This window comes from Emydura macquarii, unplaced genomic scaffold, assembly GCF_026122565.2.
Source record: "Emydura macquarii macquarii isolate MOO-44397 ecotype Brisbane River unplaced genomic scaffold, CSIRO-AGI_Emac_v2 contig_1348, whole genome shotgun sequence".
Taxonomy (NCBI): Eukaryota; Metazoa; Chordata; order Testudines; family Chelidae; genus Emydura; species Emydura macquarii.
The window spans coordinates 3,026,174-3,049,546 of NW_027131485.1; the positions used below are offsets into that span (position 1 = coordinate 3,026,174).

At 47.6% G+C, this 23,373-nt stretch overlaps 1 protein-coding gene across 1 annotated transcript in view; it reads left to right on the plus strand.

Annotated features, from left to right (window-relative positions):
• ADAP1 (ArfGAP with dual PH domains 1) overlaps window positions 1-9,631 on the plus strand; it is a 117,411-nt gene extending 107,780 nt beyond the window's left edge. The window contains exons 10-12 of the mRNA XM_067550897.1: window positions 433-504; window positions 2,623-2,851; window positions 3,855-9,631. Of these exons, the coding sequence (XP_067406998.1) occupies window positions 433-504; window positions 2,623-2,851; window positions 3,855-3,883 (330 nt within the window). The 3' untranslated portion in view covers window positions 3,884-9,631. The remainder of the gene's footprint in view (window positions 1-432; window positions 505-2,622; window positions 2,852-3,854) is intronic.
• Window positions 9,632-23,373: the final 13,742 nt, after the last annotated feature.

Here is a 23,373-nt window from a genome sequence, read left to right on the forward strand (position 1 = left end):
TGGCAAAGGCTGTACATAAAAGCCCCACAATGTGAGAAATGTTGATAAGGAGGAACTGTGAGACAGCAGTGACAGGGTGGTGAGGCACAAGCAAAGCCTGAGTGGTGGAGGAGGGGATATAAATCGATCTGAAAACAATTGAAAAATTAGCCTGTCAATTCTCCCTCCCTAAAACTCCCATTGAAATGTATGGCCCTGTTGCACTGGGAAGTATTGTAAGCTACCCACCCATTGGCAGATAATGCCCACTCTACTCTTAAATTGGTGCAGAACCTGCCCTTTCTGAACTGACTCAATACATCCCTGCCACCAGAATTACCTTGAATGACACCAATGCCCCATAAATCCCCTTGACTTCTCTCCTTAGAAACCAGCTGGGTTTTCTTTTGCCTTTGCTCAATCATTTTCTCCCTCCCACCCCCATCTCTTTAGCAAACAGAAGGTTTCAAGAAGCGATGGTTCACTATGGATGACCGAAGACTAATGTATTTCAAAGATCCTCTGGTAAGGCAAAGGCGTTTGATCTCAGCGCGTTTCTGCAGGGAATAGCCTGTAACAGAGTTTGGTCTAATATGGGAGTAAAGTGAAAATATTTGGGGCAGGTGGTTAGACATTTGTCCAAAGCCCAGTGTCCAATAGCATAGTTCACAGTTAGTCACTGAAACATCCATGAGCCCCTATTTAAATGGCTGTAAACTAGTCCCTTCTCAACCTTTATTTCATTCACCAGATTTTTCTTTCTCTTGGCTTTTTTGCAGGGCTTTTCTGTGCTTTGTTGCCATCGAGGCTGAGATTGGTAAAGGATTTCAGGGGAGTCTGTTCCAGGGGGGTGCCTATCTCCATGAGGCTTCTTTGAAAACCCCAAACTAAAATCTTTGCCAGTAATTAACATTGCCATGGTATTCACAGTATTAATTAATATCACCACATTATTCCCTAGGCGTCCCCACTAGGGAACAAAACACTGAGAAAAAGGATGGTCCATGGTTATGGCACTAACGTAGGACTTGGGAGATCTGCTCTGCCCCAGGCTTATTGTTTGACCATGGACAATTCACTTAGCCTCTCTATGCCTTTGGATATGTCTACAGTGGAACTGGCTCCACTTCACATACCCATGCTAACTCTGATCAACTTAGTGCAGTAAAAATAGCAGTGTAGCCATAGGGATGCAAGCAACAGGACAGCTGTCCTCAGGCACAATTGTGCTTGTGGTTAGCCCATGCCACTGTTCACACAGCCCTGGCTGTTCTGCTATTTTTGGCTGGAGTCTGTGTACCAGAGCTTGAAATTGCACCTCCAGATCCTTAGTTCCACATCTGTAAAATGGGGAGGATAGTGCTGCCCTACCTCAGAGGGGTGTTATGAGGATAAATATTCTAAGATTTTGAGGCACTGAGATACGATGGGAATTGGCACCACCTAAGTACCTAAGATAGTTAGACAGATGTTAATACCAAACACAAAACCATAAAGATTTTAATGTTTAACCATGGGACATTTCAAAGCCCTGTAAAAACACTAATCTTCACCTCATCCTTCCAGCGTAGGCATGATGGTGATTATCCCTCAAAGGGCCTGATTCTGATCTCACTCCATGGGAATCACTCCTCATTTATTCCAGGGTGTGGTCAGAATCAGGCCGAGGGTGATTTAAGTAATTTGACGAGTGCCTCATACCAAATCAGTGGCAGAACTCAGATTAGAATTCAGGATCCTAATCTCATGTTCTAAGCAACTGGCCCCCACACCTTTTTCTCTTTGTCTTGACTGATATGTCTGGTAAGAAATTAATTGCCACACAACCAGACCTTTATAATAGTGCATGCAGTGCGTCCATTGCAGTGAAATTAATGACACCACAGATTTTATAGACATACAGAGAGAGAGATTTCTATCTTGCTAGCTAGACAAATACCAATCTGAGAAGTTTAAGATGCAGCAAGGAAAATGAAGGTTAAATGTTTGGAAAACGTCAAACTTTGGCAAACTCCCAAGAGGCTGTAGAATCCCTGGGCCCAATCCTCAGATGGTGTAAATCGAGATAACCCCACTGAAGGCATGGAGGCAGTGAAATCAGAAGTCAGTGGAACTGCGGTAATTTACACAAGCTGAGGATCTGACCCACTGTCTCTTGGGGTTGATAAGCATTAACCTGGAGTTTTGGGGGTGAGAGATTAGAAGATTTGTGCTTTGACCCCATTTTCTCTCTCTCTCTCTGTGTGTGTGTGTGTGTGTGTGTGTGTGTGTGTGTGTGTGAGAGAGAGAGAGAGAGAGAGAGAGAGAGAGAGAGAAATGGGGGTCAAAGCACAAAATGTGTCCGGATTTAGAACACCTGAAGTTTGGGGATATGTGGAATCCAGGGCCTTAGTTTGGTTCATTATTAAGAAGGAACTATTTGCAAAACTGAACTCTGGTGGATTTCAAACACCTCTAATCTTTGTGGGTGTTTGACACTGGGAATTTGATTCGTAAACCTCTCTCGCTGTTTTCTGTTGATGTGAATGCTGGAGGCTGTGCAGGGCATACACTAATGCTAATTTGCTGAGTGATCTACATTCCACGTTCCCTGGACGAGGAACTTTGAAAGTGCTCTGAATCATTTATTTTTATATCTTGCAGGATGCCTTCGCCAGAGGGGAAGTATTTATTGGGAGCAAGGAAAACAGCTATAAAGTTCTGAAAGGACTCCCGCCATCCACCCAGGGAAATCACTGGCAGCACGGGATAACCATTGTGACACCAGACAGAAAATTTCTCTTTGCTTGTGAGACAGAAAGTGATCAGCTAGAATGGATTGCAGCTTTTCAGAAAGTCATAAGCAGGCCAATGCTGCCTCAGGAATATGCGGGTAAGTTACTCTGCCAGACTGAGACCCCTGGAGAATTAAGACCATACATTAGAGAATGGGGAGATTGAAGGAGAGTCAGAGCCTTTCACCTCTAAATCAAATCTAGTCTGCATGGGAAATTCTTACCATCTGCTGCTTGTTCAGCAACTTATGTAAAATGTGTCCATTGCCTAGTAGACAGCTGTCCACATCAATGGTTCTGTCCTAGTCCCTTTCTCCCACCCTTTGTCTCCTTGTCTTTTTGGATTGTAAGCTTCTCAGGGCAGGAACTTTCTCTGCCTATGTGTATGTACAGTGCCAAGCACAATGGGCCTTGATCACAGTTGGGCTCCTCTAATAATAATAATTCCCATCCCCACCATCTGAACTGGCACCATTATCAACAGTATCAGCAGGCTGAGGGTTGAATGGGCATGGAAAGGAAACCTACCCTCTGACTCTTGGAGGTGGTGCTGTCAGTCCAGAGTAGAGGCCCATAGGGGAAGCTCTGTTATGCTCTACCCTGTCTCTGTGCTATCCTCTGGCACCGGTATGAGCATGGCATTCAGTTGCAGGTAAAAAATAGTTTATAAGTAACCTTCCATGGGGATCCACTTAATTATGCATAAACATGATTTTTAACGATCAAACTAAGTGCTGACAGGTCGGTGTAGACAAGGGTGTGTCGCATTCAATGTCTTGTCAACTGGTTATCAGTAGACTCTTTTGGGTTCAGGGTTTAACTACAACCAGTTGACACAGTGGAGAACATGACTTGCCCTTGTCTCTGCATTGTATCAGAGAACTCGACCCCTTGTGGTCGTGTTCTAACACAACAACATTGTGTAGTGAAGATAACCCCTACTGCCACTCGTTGAAAGCTACGTCTTATAACCAGTCTCTTCTGAAGGGTTATAAGAACAATCCTCTGGATTGGATCCCAGAGGATTGTGTTATAACCCTTGTTCTAACATCCATCGTATTGTCATTTTTGGTTGGTTTGTTTGTTTTTTTTTCATTTCAGTGGAAGCCCATTTCAAGCATAAACCTTAGATGGAACTGGCGGAGCAGAACCAAGGGACGAGATTATGTTTACAACACAAGATGGTTTTATTTTAAATGTTTTAAAAAAAAATAAAAGAAAAAGAAAATTAGAAAAAAGTCATTCACTTAATCCTGTTGGAAGCCAAGAAGGCAGTGGCAAATGTCACAGAGATGCTGCTGAGCCATAACGAAAACAAACTTTGCACTTCTCTACATAGGCGCTGTGGGGTTCTTGTTTACGACACTTCCTAGTGCTCCACCATAGCAACAATTCCATGTGCAACATTTTATGTAGCTCACTACATTAGGTAAAGAATAACCACAAAAGGCTGCGCATGTTGTCAGCATGGTAGACTCTGAATGATGTGCACCGGGATGGCCCTTGGTCTGTACTAACCTGTAATAATAACAACATAACCCAGTCCAGTGTGGTCCAGAATGCTTTGTGAAATGAGTTAGACTGTGTTCAGTAAGTAGCATTTTCACAGGGTGTTCATGATTGATGTGAAGACATGAATGCCACATTCCAAAGATACGGTGTTTGACAGTCTGCAAACATGGTCAATGGTGAGAAATAACTGATGCAAAATGTCCCGTGGAATATGGAAATTAGCTACTTAGCTCTTGATGAGAAGGGGGGGAAAAAGCACTTCATATTATATCTCTCATACATAGACCTCTTTAAAAACCAGTTATACTAATGATGACTGGCTTTTGGCTACCTGCCTTTTATCTTCTGTAATGATTCAATAGTTTAGATCAGGGATGGTTATAATTTGGTCCTAGTTTTTTGGATCTGAACTTTCCCAACATTCTGGAGAGTTTGGACCTGTTATTGTCACAGGGGCAAACTTGTGAAGTTCTGCTCCAAATCTGAACTTTCTGAGTTCTTACTCTCAGTCTCTAGTAGTCTTTGGGATACCTGCTCCTGGTGGGGCCAGGGTATTTGAATTCATCGGGGTTTTCCCTGTTGAACTCACTGTCCCAATTCTCTTTCTTAAAAAGCATTTTCTCATTTCTCAAGAGATCCTGAAGATCCTGAAGTCCTAACAGAATATAGAGCACAAGCTTAAAACACAGAGTAAAAAAAAACCAACAACATTGTCTTCAAGTGAAAGGAATGATAAATTATAACCAGAAAGGGGAGTTTGAAGTTAACTGTGACACATCAGAAAGCAGTATAATATGTTCTACGGTGTGGATGGTGCAAATGCTTTAAAAAGCAAGTCACTTAAATATTGCTCTTCCGGTGCTTAACTTAAGGGTCCCAATGGTAAATTCCCTCTGTGTTATTCCATACAGACGATATGTTTTGGACAGTTTCCTAGATGCTTCCCTTTTTATCCTGTTTGGTGGTTAAGTGACTTATTGTTTTGCTTTTGTTCAAAGTGTGGTGATGAGGAAATGATTTGCCAAAGGCTTAGGGGAGAATTCTCCTCATGCCATAGAGTGGCCTCCGTTGCATAGAGTATCACTCCAAGCAAGGGGCTTCCATCGAAATCCAGGATGCTTGCATCAGAGATATGCGGTATACTTGGAGAAATGGACTTAGCCCAGACTTTGAACAAAATCCATAAAAGATTTGACCCTGCATCCCTTGCACAATGGAAACACTTTTGGACTCCAATGGGTGGGTAAGGAATGCAGGGTTGGGGTATATTTAGGGCATGATTTAAAGTGTGACTTGGTGCAGATGCCAGTGCCAATTTCACAGATCACACCTTCAAACAATTCCTTCTGTGTTACCAGTGCCTGTCCGTGACCTTAACATGCTAACTATTTCTCGGTGTTTCTTCAGATGTGGAGAGGCTGAGCTGAATAAGGTACTAGCCAAACCAAAGGGCTGTATTCATAGCAGTTCCAGCCAGATGTCTTCACAGTGTACTGCAGAAGTACACAATTGCCATAACTTGAGGAATATTGCATGTGCGCTTCCTAGGAAGCTCAGACAAAATGGCATTTGAAATGGTTTGGCCTGCATGGTCTTGTGCTGTGTAAATGTTGCTAATGACTCATTCTCAAGATGTCATAAAGGGGAATGTATAAATAAATTTAATTTAATGTAAGTGAACATCACGCCTTGTAAGTAATGCTAACTTTATGTAGGCTAGTTTCAAATGGGATTTTAAAAAGAAATCAGTGTTGTTGGCCTCATTATCTGCTTACCAAAGTGCACCTCCAGGATGTGCGCCTTCGTTATTGGCAAAGGAATGTCATTTCGGAGAAATCCCACACAATGCGTCCACCCGGCCAGGGTGAGGGGAGGCAGGCCCACCACAAATGCCTGTGGCGGTGTGGGTTGGAACACTGTAGGCCTACGCCGTGGAGTGTGTGAGAATTCAGCACTCAGAGTCAGAAGATAAGCACATACAAACACTCTCAGTCCTTCCGCCGTTCACACGCACCCTGGTCCTCTTTGCAGAGCACCATGGGTCTAATTATAGTTCAGAGCTTCTCAGTTCACTCACAAGAGAGAACATTGCACAAAAGCTGGGGGGGGATTGAGCAATATTCTCCTAGTGCATCCGCACGTTGCCCCTTCCCTGCTAGGGTGGGACACAACAGTCAAATAGAGTAGCTTTGAAATACACACTTCCCATCCAGGGCTATAAACCCCCTGATGACCACATTCCATGGCCTCGGGCCCATCGGTGTATGTTGGGTTTTTATATCTTCTCAACTCAGACTTGAGGAATGATCCCAGTTATTTATTCAGCCCAGTTCAGAGGGCCAGCATATGGCTTACGCGCTACTTATATCCAACCTTGAGGACTTAAACGATGCATAGGCCTTCCGTGGGCTCTCTGCACCAGGGTCAATTTCACTGTAAGTGCACTCAGAACTTTGCTAAATCATAGTGGAAGGAAGCATGGAGCCTGGGGGAAAGGAGCAGACAAAGAGCCCGTCTACATGGCAAAGAAAGACCTGCAGCAGGCAGTCTCAGAACCCAGGTCAGCTGCCTTGCGCTTCTGCTACAGGGCTAAAAATAACAGTGTAAATGCTCAGACTGGAGCCCGGGATCTGAGACGTACCCGCCTTGCCCGGTTTCAGAGCCTGGGCTCCAGTCCAAGACCGGACATCTGCACGGCTCTTTTTAGCCTTGTTGTGTGAGCCCCGCAGTCAGTTGACCTAAGACTTGCCACTGCAGGCCTTTTTTTTTTTCGGTTGTTGGCCGTGTAGACTCACCCAGACAGTCTAGTGGGGAAAGAGGATTCTGAATGGCAGCAGAGAAACAAAATGACTGAAAAGGTAGATCCAGAAACTAGATAGGCCACCCAGTTGTACCTGCCAGTCTTTTGGGGGTGCTCTTCTATCTCCGGTCCATGATTCACGTGTGTGTGTGTGTTAAACTTTTATTGCGGCAGTGATTTTGTCTCTCTCTGCCTTTGTACAGCATCCAGCACAGCAACAAATCACACAGGAAGGGGATGTGAGCCCTGCCCCATGGATTAAAGCCTCCGGTCAGTACAAAACACGGGAGGGAGTTCCAGGCGTAGGGGGCAATGTGGAAAAGTCAGAGACAGAGAGACAGACAAAGGGGGTAGCCAGGCAGGATGAATGGGTGGCATGAAAGGAACAAGGGGTGGTGGTGAGCAGTGTCCAGTTCATCCTTCTCCCTTCAGTCCTTTCTTGTACCTGTACTAAGGCCCAGAACCTGCAAAGACTTGCTCGTGCCTAATGTTATGCACTGGGAGCAGGCGGGTTAACGCCAATGGCGCCCGCAGAGTAGGGAAAGCTTAGCGTGGGAGTTATTTGCGGACGTGGGGCTTTAGCTGGTAAGCTTTTCAGGGAAGGCCCGTGTCCGTAACAGTGCAATGGGAGGCATGTCTATGGCAGAGAGCGGGGCACACAACATCCTGCAACATTGATACAGAACCACCAGCTTCCCTAGAGCCAGAAAAACTTGTTTTGTTCTTAACCGTGACTAACCCTTAAAAAAAAAAACCCTGGGTCTAAATTATGGGGGGTCGGGGAGTGAGAGTCTCCATGCCAGCTAGTGCGAGGCCGGGGGGCCTATGGAGAATACAGATCCCACACCACAGTGCCATACCTTGAGCTGAGAAGGCTCGCGGCACAGAACAACCGCGGGTCTCACACGTCGGGGTCTGTGGAGACGTCACACACTGGGGGTTAGGGGCGGGGGGGTTCCCATTGCCTACAATGGGAATCTCTCTGTGTAAGCGATGCCAGCATTGGGCCTGTTGTTCTCCACGACTGCAGTCTAGTCCATTTTAGGTCCTATTAAGTGGGGCATCCTGGGAAACAGGCCTTGTCTCAGCAAAAATGCAGGTCGCCCTGCCCAAAAAAGGCAACAGATTCTCTCGACCTATCTTGCATCCATTTCTTGGTGTCTAATTTCACTTCTGTTGTGCCCCTACCTGTGGCATTTGGGCTCAACCACGGGGGTGTCATTGTACCACATTTGTGGTCCAGATTGCTGATCGCAAGCTAGAGAGCATCTGGCCAATGTCAGGATTAAAAACAGGGGGCCTGGTTCTCAGTTGCACCAAGGCCCTTTGATACTGAGCTGTAGAGAAAACTTAAAAGGCCTCCCTGAAAACATTACAGGGCCTCTGTGGGTGCTATAGCCCCATTGTAAGGGCTCTATACCAGCCCAACTTGCTCAGCATAAGGAGTGTGGCAGGGCTGTGGCATGAGAGCAGTACGCTATCGCTATTCTCTGCTTACCAGGGCCATAGGGACCCATGAAAAGTAGAGCTTGAATTAGAGCAGCCTCAAGGCTGCTCTAACTTACATTGAGGGCTGGCCCCAGACCACAAAGGTGGCTTGAAGTGATATTCCCCGCCACCAAGCACAAGAACAAAATAACTGAGCATCAGGCCCAGGAAGTGTAGGACACACACTCACCCAGCTTCCTTCTGAAGTCGTAGTGATGGTGAAATCAAGTCAGTCACAATCATTTTTTTGACTGCAATGAGTGACTCTGTCCTTAACCCTGACCACACTTTCCTTGCAGATTGGGAGGGTTGGGTGGGGGCTGGTCTTTTTAATGACATACTAAGCCTGTGCCAACAGCCCTGTATGAATGAGCCGTCATAAGAATCAAAGGTTTTTGAAGGCCAAATATTGCACTGCCAAAAAGGTCGTCATGACACATTTACATGCAGTAAGTGTTCATTATCAGTCACCCCATTGGCTTCTGGAGAGGACTCCTCAGGGGGGGGAGCTTAGTTCATGGTATTTAGTGTCATTTGCTTGTGAGAAGAGCTGAATAGGTGTAGTGTTAGGGATAAAATCCAGTTGGAGGCATGAGATTTGAGGTTCCCAGTTCTTTTATACTGACAGGTCCAGTAAAACCCATTGTGCCCTATACATTCCTTCATAGCTCCTTGGCCGACATCAGATTTGCTTCTGCTACAAACTGGTTGTTGCACTTTTTTTTAAACCTATAATTCTCTTTATTTTATTTGTCAAAAGCTGCTTAAAGTGACATTTCAACACAGTTTAAACAATGAAGGTCGTGCAGTTACAGAACCTTCTGAGTAAAGGAAGTCTTGGAATGTCCAGATGGATATAATGGCTATTAGTACTGTACGGAACATGTTTTGAATTTTTATCTGAAATAATGAAACGTGTCCAATAGACCAATACGTCTCAGTGTCAAATGCATTTCTTAAGTTAGTGTTTGTAAGCTGAAATCCACCTAGTCAGTTGTATATAGTTGTTATATCACTGGTAATCAAACTGTGCTACTAAATGTCATTCAAACCAATAAATTATGTCAAATCAGTGGAAGAGGTGTCCTGTTAAGTCTATGGCACAGGTGATATGAAAGAAAATCTGTGGTTCAAATATGAACTGAACATAGCCATTAGATAGATCAGTCTTCACACACAGCATCCACATCGCCGCTCGCAGTATCAGAGGAAACCGGCTATGCTCTGTCTCCTGCGGTAGGCTCATAACTGACCTCACTTAGCCTGAACTATAGCATTTGAATCCAGGCCCTTCAAATCTAAAAGCATAACCCTTTAGTGTAAACACCTGAATTGTTTGCTTGCTTGCTACAGCAGGAGACTCAAAAACTACTTATGTGACCCTGCCCAACGGAGAGAGGGGGTCACACATTACGTTTTTCTTCCTCTGTGGTGTGGGTATCCTTGAAGCGGATGGACTGCTTGATTCTAGTCAGTGCTAGGCGTAATGCTGGCAACCAAGCCCACAGCGCTGTGTCTGTGCCCCACCTTCCTTGATCAAAACTAGCCAGTTGTCCAGAGGACAGCTGTATTCCTCACAGCGGCTGTGACTGAGCCCATAAGTATTCTCTGTGAAGTAGACGTGTGTAGGCGCCCTAGTCATGGACCAGACCCCCCCCCCCTTGTGCTTTGCACTGTACAAACAAAGAACAAATCGTCACACGTAGGCGTAGCCATTTTGAGCTGTCACGTTGGTGGCTTGTTACAAGCTACTGAATTGCGGCCGGGGGTGGTGATGTGAGGCACCACGATGCCTTTTGGATGAGCTTTACCTTTATCACAAGTGGCCAGTCCACAGCCCAGGCCACCCTTCAGCCTGGGCTACATGTAAATGTTTTGCAGGTATCATATGTCTGTTGGGACTGTGGAGGGGGAAAAAAAACCAGACACCTCTCAGCAAAAAGGCTTTCGACGGCAAACCTTTGGGGGCTGGTAGAAACTATACTGGCAAAAGAAGGCTTTGGCCAGGATAAGCTGTGTCGCCGTGAGCAGGGGTTGCAAGGCTAGTCCTGCCAGTAAGCCCTTTGGAGGGTAAATTCTTCACAAGAGGAAGGCTGGTAAAATTCCATTTTGAGTGCCCGCGCTGTGGCAGTGGTTTGTCACGTCGTGGGTTGATTTGTGGTGTGCTGCAGCTCAGCCATGCTAAACTGCTGGTGCCTGGAAGTGGCTGCATTTCAGTCGCAGTGAACTGATGCCTGTCTCTGCATAGAACTTGAACGTGCCATGGGCTAAAAGGCAGTCCATAAATGTCAGATGCTATTTTTGTTTCCGAAAAGCAGTATTTGACTTCCCCACCACCTAGTTCAGCAAAAGCAAGGGCTAGAGGAAACCATGCGAGGGTGAGTTCTGCCAAGCCAACGCAAGCTCACGTCTGGCTGAGGATACGTTTGCGTATTCAGTGCATGAGCCTTGCTGCATACATGCTTAAGAATAGTGGGTAAAAATGCTAATGTATGACTCTGCTGTTGGACCCTCCGTCCCCGCATGGGCTTCTGCAGTCAAGTGTATTCTAGTGGTAAAAATCACACCAAGAGCAAGATGCAGTTTAGGAAGGCCTGACTTTCACAAAGTAAAACCAAGATGTTCAACGCTGTGTCTAGCACCCTCCTTAACTTAGCCCAGGTGCCCTTTTCAGTACCATTCCCCCGCAGTTATTGAAGGCAGGGCTAATGTGCAGTTTTTACAATTGACTCAACCTCCATGACTTGCTTTTCAGTACAAAGTTTGCCTTCCTTTCTGGAAGCTGGTTAGGGGTGAGAGGGGGGTAAGGACATTGGTGGCTGATTAATACAATTGACTCAACCTCCATGACTTGCTTTTCAGTACAAAGTTTGCCTTCCTTTCTGGAAGCTGGTTAGGGGGTGAGAGGCCACGGGGGGGTCACATACAGCAGGAGTGTGTCAGTGCTTTGCTTTAAGTGATGTGGAAAGTCATTCCTACATTGAAGCAGCGCATTAGCACGCCTTGTCCCACAAACCCAACAGGGCCCCGTTTCACCTACCGCCTTGTAGCCTTGTACTAAACGTGGGAGGGCTGGGTTAGTGGGCAAAGATGAAAGGCTCCAAAAAGAAGCCCTGGACAAATGAGCGCCGTGCAGCTGCACCAACGTTTGCAGCGCTTGTGCCTTTTATAGGCATCAGGGAAGGGAAGGGGGGGGGGCTTATTTTGGGGTAACCTAGTGCCACTGCCACGCTGCTGCAGCTGGGGAAACGAACGCACAGGCGCAGCTCTCAGAAGGGGCTGGCCAATGGCAGCGGTCACCAACCCAGTGCGCTGCCCTGCTGAGTGCCAGCAGGAAGCCATTCTGGGGTTGAAGAAGCGCTTCTAATCTGGGTCCAGCGCAGTCAGGCCTGGCCCTGATTTCCACTACAGTCCCAGCTAAGCCCAGAGTCCCACTCTGCTAGGTGCATGTATGTACATGCAGCCCTGGGGGGGGATGGGGGGGGGGGTTAAAGTCTAACGAAGTAGGACAGCTGGGGGCAGGAGGAGTGGGGGGGGGGGGGAGTGATTTGCCCACGATCCCATCACAGAAGCATGGCAGCAAGGGGAAACGAGCCCAGCTCCCGTGCATCCCAGCCCAGTGCCCCATCCCTTGGTGCACATTCCCTTTGCCCTCGTTAACTCTTTGATTTCTGCTCTGTGCACCAATAATCCCCCACCCCCTTTTATTACAGGCTAAAGATGAGCTGAGGCAGTGAGGGATGGGGGCAGTGTGAGGGTGCATGCTTTTAAAGGCCTCTGAAATCCCGTGGTGCAAGAAACGATACAAATGCAGCAGTTGCACGCACCGGGGCGCCTTATGCTGAGCCCGCCAGCAATTTTAGCCACCTGTCACTGCCTGCTGCTGCTGCTCTCACTTATGGCTGGCATTGCACAACCCAGCGTGTGAGGCAGCCAGGGTTAGCGAGTCGCTGCTGGCAGGATATCAGGGGATTGGAGTCCTGGCTGTGACCCTGGCTGGCTCCTTTCCACGCCCACAGTTACCAGGACGGCTCCAGCAATGCTGCAGAGCACACTCACGTCCTAAAGAGCCAGGAGGTCACTTTGGCCACTGATGCTAGTGGAGCCACTCCAACATAAAGCGACGCTCAGCCAGCGCTGGCCTGGGCACACAGACAGCCGCCTGACTGGCTGCAAAAGGCAGCTGAGCAGCTATGCCAAAGTGCTCCTCACTAATGAGAAATACTGCAGGCGCAGCCAATGCACCTGCAGCACGTATGCAGTATGGGCCCATGACAGTGCCACCAGGCTGAGAGGGGGGGGTGTGTGTGCTAACACTCAGGTCACCCTGAAGCCAGAGCTAAACGTGCTCTTTTCCAGCCTGCCCCGCCAAGCACTGCAAGACGAGCGGGGGAATCCCAGGGAGGCATGACTCAGAAATCAGCAAAGCTGGGTGACAGGCAGTGAGACTTCAGCAGCAGCTGCCGGTAGCCTCTTGCCATTTCCCAACACACCCTGAGTTTCGCAAGCCCCTCGCTGCAGAGGCGCATTTCCTCATTCCTTGGGGGGGGGGGGAAAGGAGGCATATTTCTGTGATGCACCAAATGCAGCCAAAAGCACATGTTTCTCATGAAGAAGATGCCTGGTCTGCTGCCTTCACTGGCAGGCAGAGCAGCTTAAATCCCGGACAGGCCCCGCTGCAGCTGAACCGATGGCATATAGATGCTCCACAGGTGTTGACAGCGACTCACTCCTTTCAGATTAATACGCTCTGCCCTGCCCAGGATAAGGCAGGATCCCGCCCTCTCCAGTAGCCCTCATTCCATTTAGTGTTCTTTGTCCTATGAGTCAGTGCGGCATTAGTGATGTGATGAGCTGTGTAAGTGGAGAGCAAAGCGAGCGGGTGACTCTTTGGGTGGCTGGCAGACTGGGGCAGCGTATCATGTTTAGGGGTTGCTCCTCTGTGGCTATTCTTTGTCACTTGATGGCATGTCTCCCCGCTCGCTCCTTCGGCCCAGGGTCAGGCATGGTTTGTCAGCCCATTCGGCTGCAAAAGCGTTTAGGCTCCCTGCTCATTTGAGGCGTTTCTCTGACTGCCTGAGATGCCACTCTGCTCTGGCACTGCGGCAGCACCGGGGGGGGGGGGGTGGGGGGAGGGGGACGCGTTGCTGCATTCACGCTGTGATTTGTAGCTCGCCAGCACCTCGCCAGGCCCCCCCCAGTGCAGATCAGGGCACCGCTGCGCTAGCTGCTAGACACACACCGAGTGAGACGCAGCCGCGGCCCCGAAGAGGGAACTAGAGGAAGGGCAGGCGTGGGTAACAGCAATGCAAAGAGGTGCTGGGATCGTCCACAGCAGGTCAATGGCAAAAGCTGATATAGAACCATGTTATATAACCCTGATATAGAACCAACACTGCTCCCCTCCCTCCCCCCCGCCAACCATAGCCACTAGAGAACACTAGGCACGCTGCCCTGCCCACCATTATTACTGGCTTTAATCTCTTGCTATATTAATTATTAAATACCAGACCTAGTGCCCAGAGCATGTTGTTATTAATATAGTCATTTCTAAGGTGGCCATCACCACAGTACCCAGGCATACGTTACATGGGGTCAGAGTAAACACAGCTTGCATTCACACACACACACACACACCCCCCCCCCCCCCACCCAGCCCTCAAATATAACAGCACCAAAGCCCCTACATGAGAGGTCTTTGACAGTGTGCTTAGCAGTGGCTAGGCGCAGCCACATTCCCGGTGGCAATGAGCTGGTGAAACTCCTGCAGACACTGGTCCCGCTTCAGCCTTAGGTGCTGATGTTCCAGCCAAGCACCATCCGGTGCCATGTAGCGTGACCAGCTAGCAAGTGTGAAAAATTGGGACATGTGTGTGTGTGTGTGTGTGTGTGTGCGTTTGTGTGCGCGCGTGTGTGTGTGTGCGTGTGCATGTGTGTGTAAGTAAAATAGGCACCTATATAAAACAAAGCCCCACCTACCAGGATTGTCCCTATAAGCTCTGGTCACCCTAGTGCCATGACAGGCATTGGGGCAGAGCTGGGCTCAGATACTTGGGCCCTAGGGAGGAGGGCCCAGCTCTTCAAAGCGATTTAGGGGCCTAAATCCCATTGAAATCAATGGGAGTTAGGCACCTAAAGCTGGCTGAGGCTCAGGCCCAGCCCCTCTAATACCTTGCCTGAGTGACTAGGCAGTCAGTGCCGATTATGCAGGCGCGGTTAGCTGTTCTGGCTGCGGTGACCTATTTAGAAAGCACAGGTAGCCAACACCCGCTACAGCAAAGGACAGGGCAGGAAACCTTGCAGTAGGCAGGGATAGGCTACCCTACTTGTGGGGGCAGTGTCTCCCGACTCCCTGGGGCCCTGTGTTGGCTAGCGTCAGAGCAAGCACATTAATGTGGGGCATCTTGTTCTTCTTTCCCGTGGTGTGAGCAGAGACAGCGGCCCTTGCACTTTTTAGAAAAAGTACAGCCGAACCCTTCAGCGTGAGCGCCATCTACTGGTGAAAGGCACTGGGCCTAGCCACAGCAGCCCTTGGGGCTCCTACATCTCTTCAAAGCAAGGCTTAAATCCGGCTCGTTGTAGGCGTCTCTCCCACACGCAGTTAAAAAAAATGCCCCACCTGCTAAATGTCAGCGAGGAGTGGGAGTATAATTGTGAATTTTACTCAGGCTCGGTCCCCTGTTAGAGGGGCTGGAGTGCTAGTGGGGGGGGATAGAGCAGGCTTGTTTCACTGAGACAGTTACATTCCAGCATGTCCCTATCAGACGCCCATGAGGGGGGGAATAGCATGCCGGCTTTGCAGAGCAGTCTATGCAATGCACACGTAGCACTTTGTTACAGACGTGCTAAGCCATATTTGTATCTAGTGCACCCCACCACCACTCCAGGGCCACACAGGGGCCGTAAAGCCAGTTTACCCAGCTTCCTGAGGCTTCTCTAGCCTACAGTGGAGAACACTGGGAAGGGTGTAGACCCAGGGGAAAACCTGCCCCTCCCACCCACCCCCCAAGCTCCTGGTTGGGGGATGTGGCTAAATGAACTGGCCCCGGGGCCTTTTACCGCCAGCTAGCCCCAGCTGTGAGACCAACACACAGGGGGACTGGGTCCAGTTTGGAGCATTCTTACTGAATTGCTCTGAATTACACTGCCCCAGCCTGGCCCAAGAGCCGAAGCAAAGGTGACATAAAGTCGCCTTTACCCACTGTGATGGGGGAGTCCCCTGAGGTGCAACCTGAAGACTGTGGGAACGCTGCACCCTCTTCACCCTCCAACCTGAGCTGGCCCTCGTAACACCTGGCTAGTGACAAGCAGCAAACCCCTCCAGGCGCTGGGATCACCTAACCCAACAGCATGCGGAGCACCACACTCAGCTAGCTTGCATGAAAGTTAACCTGGGTTGCCTCTGACGCTGTGACTGTGATGCTGTCAGCAAGCAGCACTTACACAGCCATCGACAGGCGGAGAGACGCCCAGCTGAGTTATATGAGTGCCGTGCCTAGCCACTCAAGCCCCAACAAGAGAGGCAGCAGCCAATGACCCCTCCACAGTTTGCAAGAACTGCACCAAAAAGCATCTGTCCCCAGTATTATAGTACTAAGCCTGTGCCCCCCTCGATGTGGGGCAGACATGCCCCCGCTTTGGTTATTGAGCAGTTCTAAACACTTCACTCCCAGACACACAGGTTAAGATAAACCATTAAACACGTTTATTAATGACAGAAAATAGCTTATAAGCAGCACACGCAAAGCGAGTAAAAGCAGTTACCAAATGAAACATAAGGTCACAGGCTAAGTGTGATGCACCAACAAGCTCTTGAATAAGGGCTTAAAACACACAGCTGTATCAGTACCGCTGTGCCGCTGTAAGAGCGCTTGTGTAGCCATAAGCTGAAGGGAGAGAGCTCTCCCGCCAACATAATACAAGCAGCTGTAGCTATGTGGGCAGGGGAGCGTCTCCCACCGACAGAGCCTGGCCCACGCTAGCGCTTATGCCAGCAAAACGTATGTCGCTCAGCAAGATGGTTTTTTCACACCAGTGAGGAACAAAAGTTTTGCCGACATAAGTGCTAGTGTAGACAAGGCCTTAGCAATATCTCACCCTTGTTAGTCGGTAAAGGCAATTTCTTAGGGGTTGGCTACACTAGAAAGTTTTGTTGACAAAAGGTTTGCTGGCATGCAGTAATTAAATCGCTGTTGCGTGTCTTCACTGGCTCCTTCTGTCAGTGGAGTGCATTCACACTGTCAGCTCCTTTGTCGACAAAGTGAGCAGGGCACTGTGGGTAGTTATCCCACTGTGCAAGTGCATGCTGGGTGCTTTGGGAAGGGTTTACACTGCCTCACGGCACAGGTACAGCATCACATGATGAAGGTTTCTGCATCCCATCATTCCATGGGCATCCTACTAGTTTGACTGCTGCTTTTCAACTGCCCTGTCAGCCAAGCTCACTGCTGAACACAAACACAAGAAGCCCACAGAAGCAGGGGGAAGGGTGAGAGCGAGTGAATGTGTGTGTGTGTGTGAAAGAGAGAGGAGCAACACACACACGGAGAGAGACAGACAGACAGACAGCTGTGTTGGGGACAATGAGTGTGTCTCTTTAACTTTAGACAGCAGCAGCTAAAAACAACCACTCCCAAGGCAGAAGCTGCTGCACAGACAGCTCATAGCTGGCATCCCTGTTCCCCCACCCTCCCTCAGCAGAGACGGGTCTGGTACACCCTCGGGGACGGGGTCAGAGAGAGGGACACAGCCCCCACCTCCCTCCCTGGCTCAGCATGGCACATCAGGAGTAACCCCCCCCGGCACCCCCCGTAGTTTAGGGCAGGCAGGCAGGACTGCTTGCTGAGCTATGGCGTGAGCTCATCACGATGAGTTAACTTGAAAACTTTCTGGGGCTTTGAGCTCAGCAACCTTCTGCCTCCACCACTCCCCTTTCAAACTGCTAACCAGAGCAGCACTCACAGTGGCTCGCTGGGGTAACCAGGAGGCTATTTTCCACAATATAACCGAAGGGCAGTGTCTACACACATACTTTTTCGCAAAAACTTTGCCGAAAAAGGCTCTACGTGTCTTGTTTAGGTGGTTTTATTTTGGCGACAAAACAGAGCAGTTTTGTGGACAAAAAGGGTCATTGCAGCGTGTACACCAGGATAGTTTTGTCGACAAAAGGTGACTTTTGTTGACAAAGCTCTCTAGTGTAGACCAGCCTTAAACACAGCAGCAGGCTGGACAATTGCCTAGGACACTCCTCTTCCCTTCCAAAAGTCCTTTTGTCTTCCAGAGGACCTGTGCCATCAAGCGTTGTTCAGTTGAATGGCAGAGGGCAGTAGCCCCTTTGATGTCACGCTCCTCCTTTTATAGTCTGTTTCAGCTTGCCAGAACATTCCATGCATGTGACATGGCTGCTGCTTCCCATTGGTCCAGCAACCCCATTGCGAAAGTGTATCCTACCTTGAAGCCTCACTGTAAGCAATTCGCAGGCAGTGGAAGCTTTCCTTGATGGGTCATTAGCACGTCTGGCCACTTCATTGTTGTACCTGAAAAACTGGTTTAGGTGCTTAAGGCTGGTCTATTATAACCTCACATACTCTGGTAGCACATACAATCCAACAGGCTGTTAATGGTTAGCAGATCAAGACTTTTAAAATAAGGCCAAACAAGGCATATGTTGTACAGCACATATTATAATTACATGACACTGGTGAATCTGGGGTGTTGTTCTCAGACACAGGGTGTCATCCCCACCCACACCCTATGCTGAGAACAATGACTTGCAGCTGAATGCCGGAGACAAACAGAGCAAACATATGCTAATCAAGCATTAAGGTTGCATAGCTAAAAATTCCAGAGGGGTAGCCATGTTAGTCTGTATACAGCAAAAACAACGAGAGTTCTGTAGCACTTTAAAGACTAACAAATTTAATTTCTGCAGGCATAAGCTTTCGTGGGCTGTAACCCACTTCGTCAGATGTAAGGAATAGAAGTCACATAGGAGGCATATATATACATATCCATAACAACAATGGGGAAGGTGGATGAAAGCAAAGTCCATTCAGTTAGAGTAGTTGAGGCCTATTCACAACCATTGATTAGGAGGTGAGAATGTGTGAACAGTGACTAAAAATGAAAAGGAGTCAGGAACTGCAACAGTTAAAGCCTTGGGAAGAAAACTGTCAGTCACATTGCACATCTTCCTGTTAGTTCTTTACAACATGGATAGTAAAGATCTTAAGCTCACAGTTCAATATAAAAAAAGCCCACCTGAACAGGTCATTGGTAGAGCAGAGTAATGATGGTGAGGGAACATCACTACAGGAACGTTTGCATTTTCTGACTTGTGCAACTTTAACAGCTTCAAGCATAATGTTACACTAACACTTACATGATTTTGTCCCTAATTACCTTGATTTTTAAAAAATGGTATGTATATAAAGAGAAATAGCCTTTGCTGACAGATGGTAGCACCTCCATGGTCACAGTAGGCTTCTGAAGCTCACATCTGTTGTAGCAGTGAAGAACTCATTTGTGTTGCTGCTATAGTTTGGTTGGAGCTTGTTTTCTTTGCCTGTGTCTGTGCGAGGGAAAAAAAAGTGTTTTTTAGCCACATCAAATAACCTGTTAATAACTTAGGGCTGGTCTATAGTAGAGAGTTTTGTTGACAAAATTCAGCATTTGTCAACAAAACAATGGAGGTTTACAGACTAAGGGCTGGTCTACACTTGCGCGTATGCCGGCAAAACTTTTGTTGCTCAGGGGTGTGAAAAAACGCCCCACTGAGCGACAGAAGTTTTGCTGGCATAAGCGTGATTGTGGACAGTGCTGCTTGTTTAGGTGGTTTTATGATGTTGGTGAGAGCTCTGTCCAAGCCGACATAATGCGGCTACCCTCGCACTTATGCCAGCAAAACCTATGTCGCTCAGTGGGGTGTTTTTTTCACACCCCTGTGCGACAAAAGTTTTGCAGGCGTAAGCACAAGTATAGACAAGCCCTCAAATGCTCCGCCCACCATTGTAACGCCTCTGCTATGCCAACATAATAAAACCACCTCAGCGAGAGGTGTAGGGCTTAGGAGGAGGCAGTGTAAATGTAGACACTACTTCCCTTACATCAGCTGTGGGGCTGTCATTCTTGTCAATTTCACCACTCCAGCCATGAAAGAAATCTCCCCTGAGAGCTGAGCAGCTGGTCTCAGAAGCCTGGGTACCTGGACCCCGCTCCCAGCTGCAAACAGGGCAAGAAGCCTGGGCAACTGGTGTCCACTCCCGGCTGGAAGAGGGACAAGAAGCCGGAGCATTTCTCCACTGGGCTCCAGCCAGGAGCTGGGGCAGCCTTGTCAATTTCATGGCTGGCTGCGAAATTGACAAGGCTGCCTGGCTCCCTGTGGGGAACAGGAGTGGCGGGGGAGGCAGAAGCTGGAGGCAACTGGACCCCACTGTTCAGGGGCAAGAAGCCCTGGGCAGCTTCCCTCTGGGAATGGGGAGGGAAGAAGCCTGGGGCTGGATTCTGGCAGCCCACTGGAGCTGAGAATACGGGCTCTCAGATCCCCTCATTGCTCCTCTTAGGTTGGTGGAAGTGCTCCTGGTGAGGACGCACTCCACAGACCCAAGGAGGGTAGTGTGGACATCAACCAGGTGGCTGTAATTCGACCTATGTTAGGTCAACTTATTTTTCTAGTGTAGACAAGGCCTTAGTGTAGACAAGGCAAGTTGTAATTTTAATCACTAGGGTTACCTCACTCTGCTAAAATTACAAATTGCCTTCACTAGGATTTTAACACATTAAGAATACACATTTTTTTCCTAGTGTAGACATGACCTAAGAGTTTACACATTCTGATGGCTGAATCATTGCAAGAGCGAACTATGGTGTCTTTTAATGAAGGCATACAATTTGCGAAATATTGCAGAATGCATCAAAAAGCCTTTAGATCAATTTCACATCTGTGATATTTTTGGGCAGAGCAGAGGATAAAAGCTTTTTAACTGAAAATGAAAACTTGATTATTTCCAAAATAGATACATCCAGTTTGAAACCATTTCAGTCCTTTTCTTGCCACAGAAAGTCAGTTTTGTAGATGATGCTCGTGATTTTAATCAAGTAATGGCCCTGCAGCTTCCCAGCATTAGCGTGCCAATGTCATTCGAACCTCCACTAGGAGACTCCATCACTGCTATTTTTTGTGCTGTGGCACACACACAAATAGGTTGTAGCAAGAGCATTCTGTGAAAAAAGGTTATTTCTTCCCTATGCCTAGCGTAACATGAATGACATGGATGATATTGATCATAATTTTAATCAGCTGCCCCGCTTAGGCAATGGGAAATACTATTGTGATTTCAGTTCATGTTCTAAATACAATGGAGTTATGCAAGTCCACTAAATGGTGTCTGACCCATATCTGCACAGGTGGTGGTTGTGTCCAGGAATTAGCCCGTGTTGGGAAGAAATTATTAAAGATTCATTTTATGAGAAAATGACAGCTTCCTAGCAATCCCCTGATCTTCTTACTTAATGCTCCAGTAATGGGGCTACATTTTAAACAGGACAAATTAATTTATTTTTTTATTGTTAGCAGCAAGATTTGGTATTGCACATTTTGGAAAAAAAATGTGTCATCTATGGAAGTGTGGTATAGTAAAACATGGTCTGTCTTTGTAATGGAAAAGCTTTCACATCTAGTACATACACAAGGGAAGCACCAAAAAAGAGTGTAAGTATTTAGAAATTTGGTGAGAGGAGGCTGGTTTCCCCAGTCAGCAAGACAGAATCTCTAGCCAGGCATGTTGAATATTAACCTGATCCTAGATAAGTAATATACACTAGTCCGTTAGCATTTTATTGTAACTGTGCCTTAATAAAAAGGTTTGTTTGTTTGTTTGTTTTTAAATAGTGATTGTGCGAGGGGGTAGATGCTTAAAGTAAGTACTTAGTGGTTTGGATAGGATTGTTCTCAGGGTGGCTAACCCCTCCCACTGTCACAACTACACTATTTTTAGCACACTAGCTCAATGAGGACTAGCACTGATGTGTCTCCGCGAGCTGGAATGTACACTTCCAGCTCAGAGTGTAGCCATCCCCTGTGTTCTGCAACTTTCCATTGCAAACGCCACCCTCCCACGCCAAACAACTCTCATCGCCCGCGGACAAGAAGTATATTTCTCCTTTGTAAGTTTAGACAAATACCGCTGAAAGTTGCAGCCAAAGCTATTTTGGAGCCAGTGTGAGAAAGCATTAGGAACATTTTTCAAGATATCAACAACCGAGACATTAGTAAAGCATCATAACTCTGCACCACAGCAAAAAAACCCCAAAACAACAACCCAACAACTTCTTAGAAGTCTACCTGGGGATGAAATGAACCATGTGAGTTACAGGGGGAGCTTTCTTTTCTTTGGGGAAGCAAGGTATGGGTGGGTGGAGGTTTCTGGAAGTGGGTTTTTACTGGGAAGGTAGTTTTAACTTTTATATGGAGCGGCTGCTGCTGTTCTATAATATTCTCGTCATTGAGACAAAACCTGACATTTTTGCAAGCATCTCAGGTACAAGAGTGCACTGCTCCTGAATGGTGAGTCTAGCTCACGTACACTAGTTTATTTCGAATTCTGTTGTTACCTAAATTGTCCAGTCACACAACCCAAGTAGTTAAATGCGTCTCTTCCACCCAATGAAACAGCACTGGTGATGAGAACAGGAGCTGGGAGTAGAGCACTGCAGGGTAACAGCCAGATAAAGATCTCCGGGTTTCTTGTACCTGTCCTGCACTGGAGTCCTGGAAGAGGCAAAGCCTGAGGCATCAAAAATGAGCTTTGCGATTCAGAAGAGCAAATGGGAAAAGTCCCTGCTGTACAACATCATCACAGAGGCAGAGACCAGAAAGGGCCAAAGCACTGACTTGGTTTGGGAGCAATGGGAGATTGTGGCTGCCCAGCAGAGCACCTAAACCCCATAGGAATGGAGCACCAGGTGGCAGTTGATTTCTCTCAGAAGTGTTAGATTTTTCTTGATCCTCACGTTGCTGCATGTGCCCTCTTCCCCTGCAAACCCTCTTCCCCGATGGTTACATGATCCAAAAAGTCTCCCCTCCTAAGCCCTGCCAGGCGTGGTATTCCTGTCATAATGCAAATGATTTCACAGCCACTTAACATTAGTTCAGCTCTGCTGCACAAGGAGTGTTGCTATATAATTTAGTCATTTATAGTACACGGGGGCCATAACAATTATTCATTAAAGCACCAATCAATCCTATGAAGTGATGCACATAGGCCATTAACCTGAGTTGAGTGCTGCAGAAGCTCACCTCCATGAATCTCTTTGCAGGACCGGAGCCTTTCTAACTGGTTTCTCAGGCAGCTGAAGATCCTGGTTGTATCATATTTGAAAGAGCTAATACAGTTATTCCCTCCGCACTTAGCAATGAGCTCACTTTATTATAAGCAACACTCTGTTTTGTAAAATCCAAACTAGGCACTTACATTAAATATAGTTGATCCATATGTAACAACATCCCAGTGTTAAGAATCCCACAATCATTTGGGTGGGATTTTCACAAGTGCCCACGTGACTTAAGAGGACATCGGATTGTCTCACGTTCCTTGCATTAGGAAGTTATTCTGCCTTAACACTATGGGGGCAACATGAAGGTTCTGTGTTGCAGTACAGATCCACTCCCTCTATTTTTGGTAACATTACCAGAGATATACTATCCAGAATCCTTGATTGTTCAGGATATGTTGAGTAACTCCATCTCCAAGAGGCGGTGCACTGTCTGCGAAAGGGGGCATAGGGGGAGCTTCAGAGATAGTTTGCAAAGGGAGGCTACAC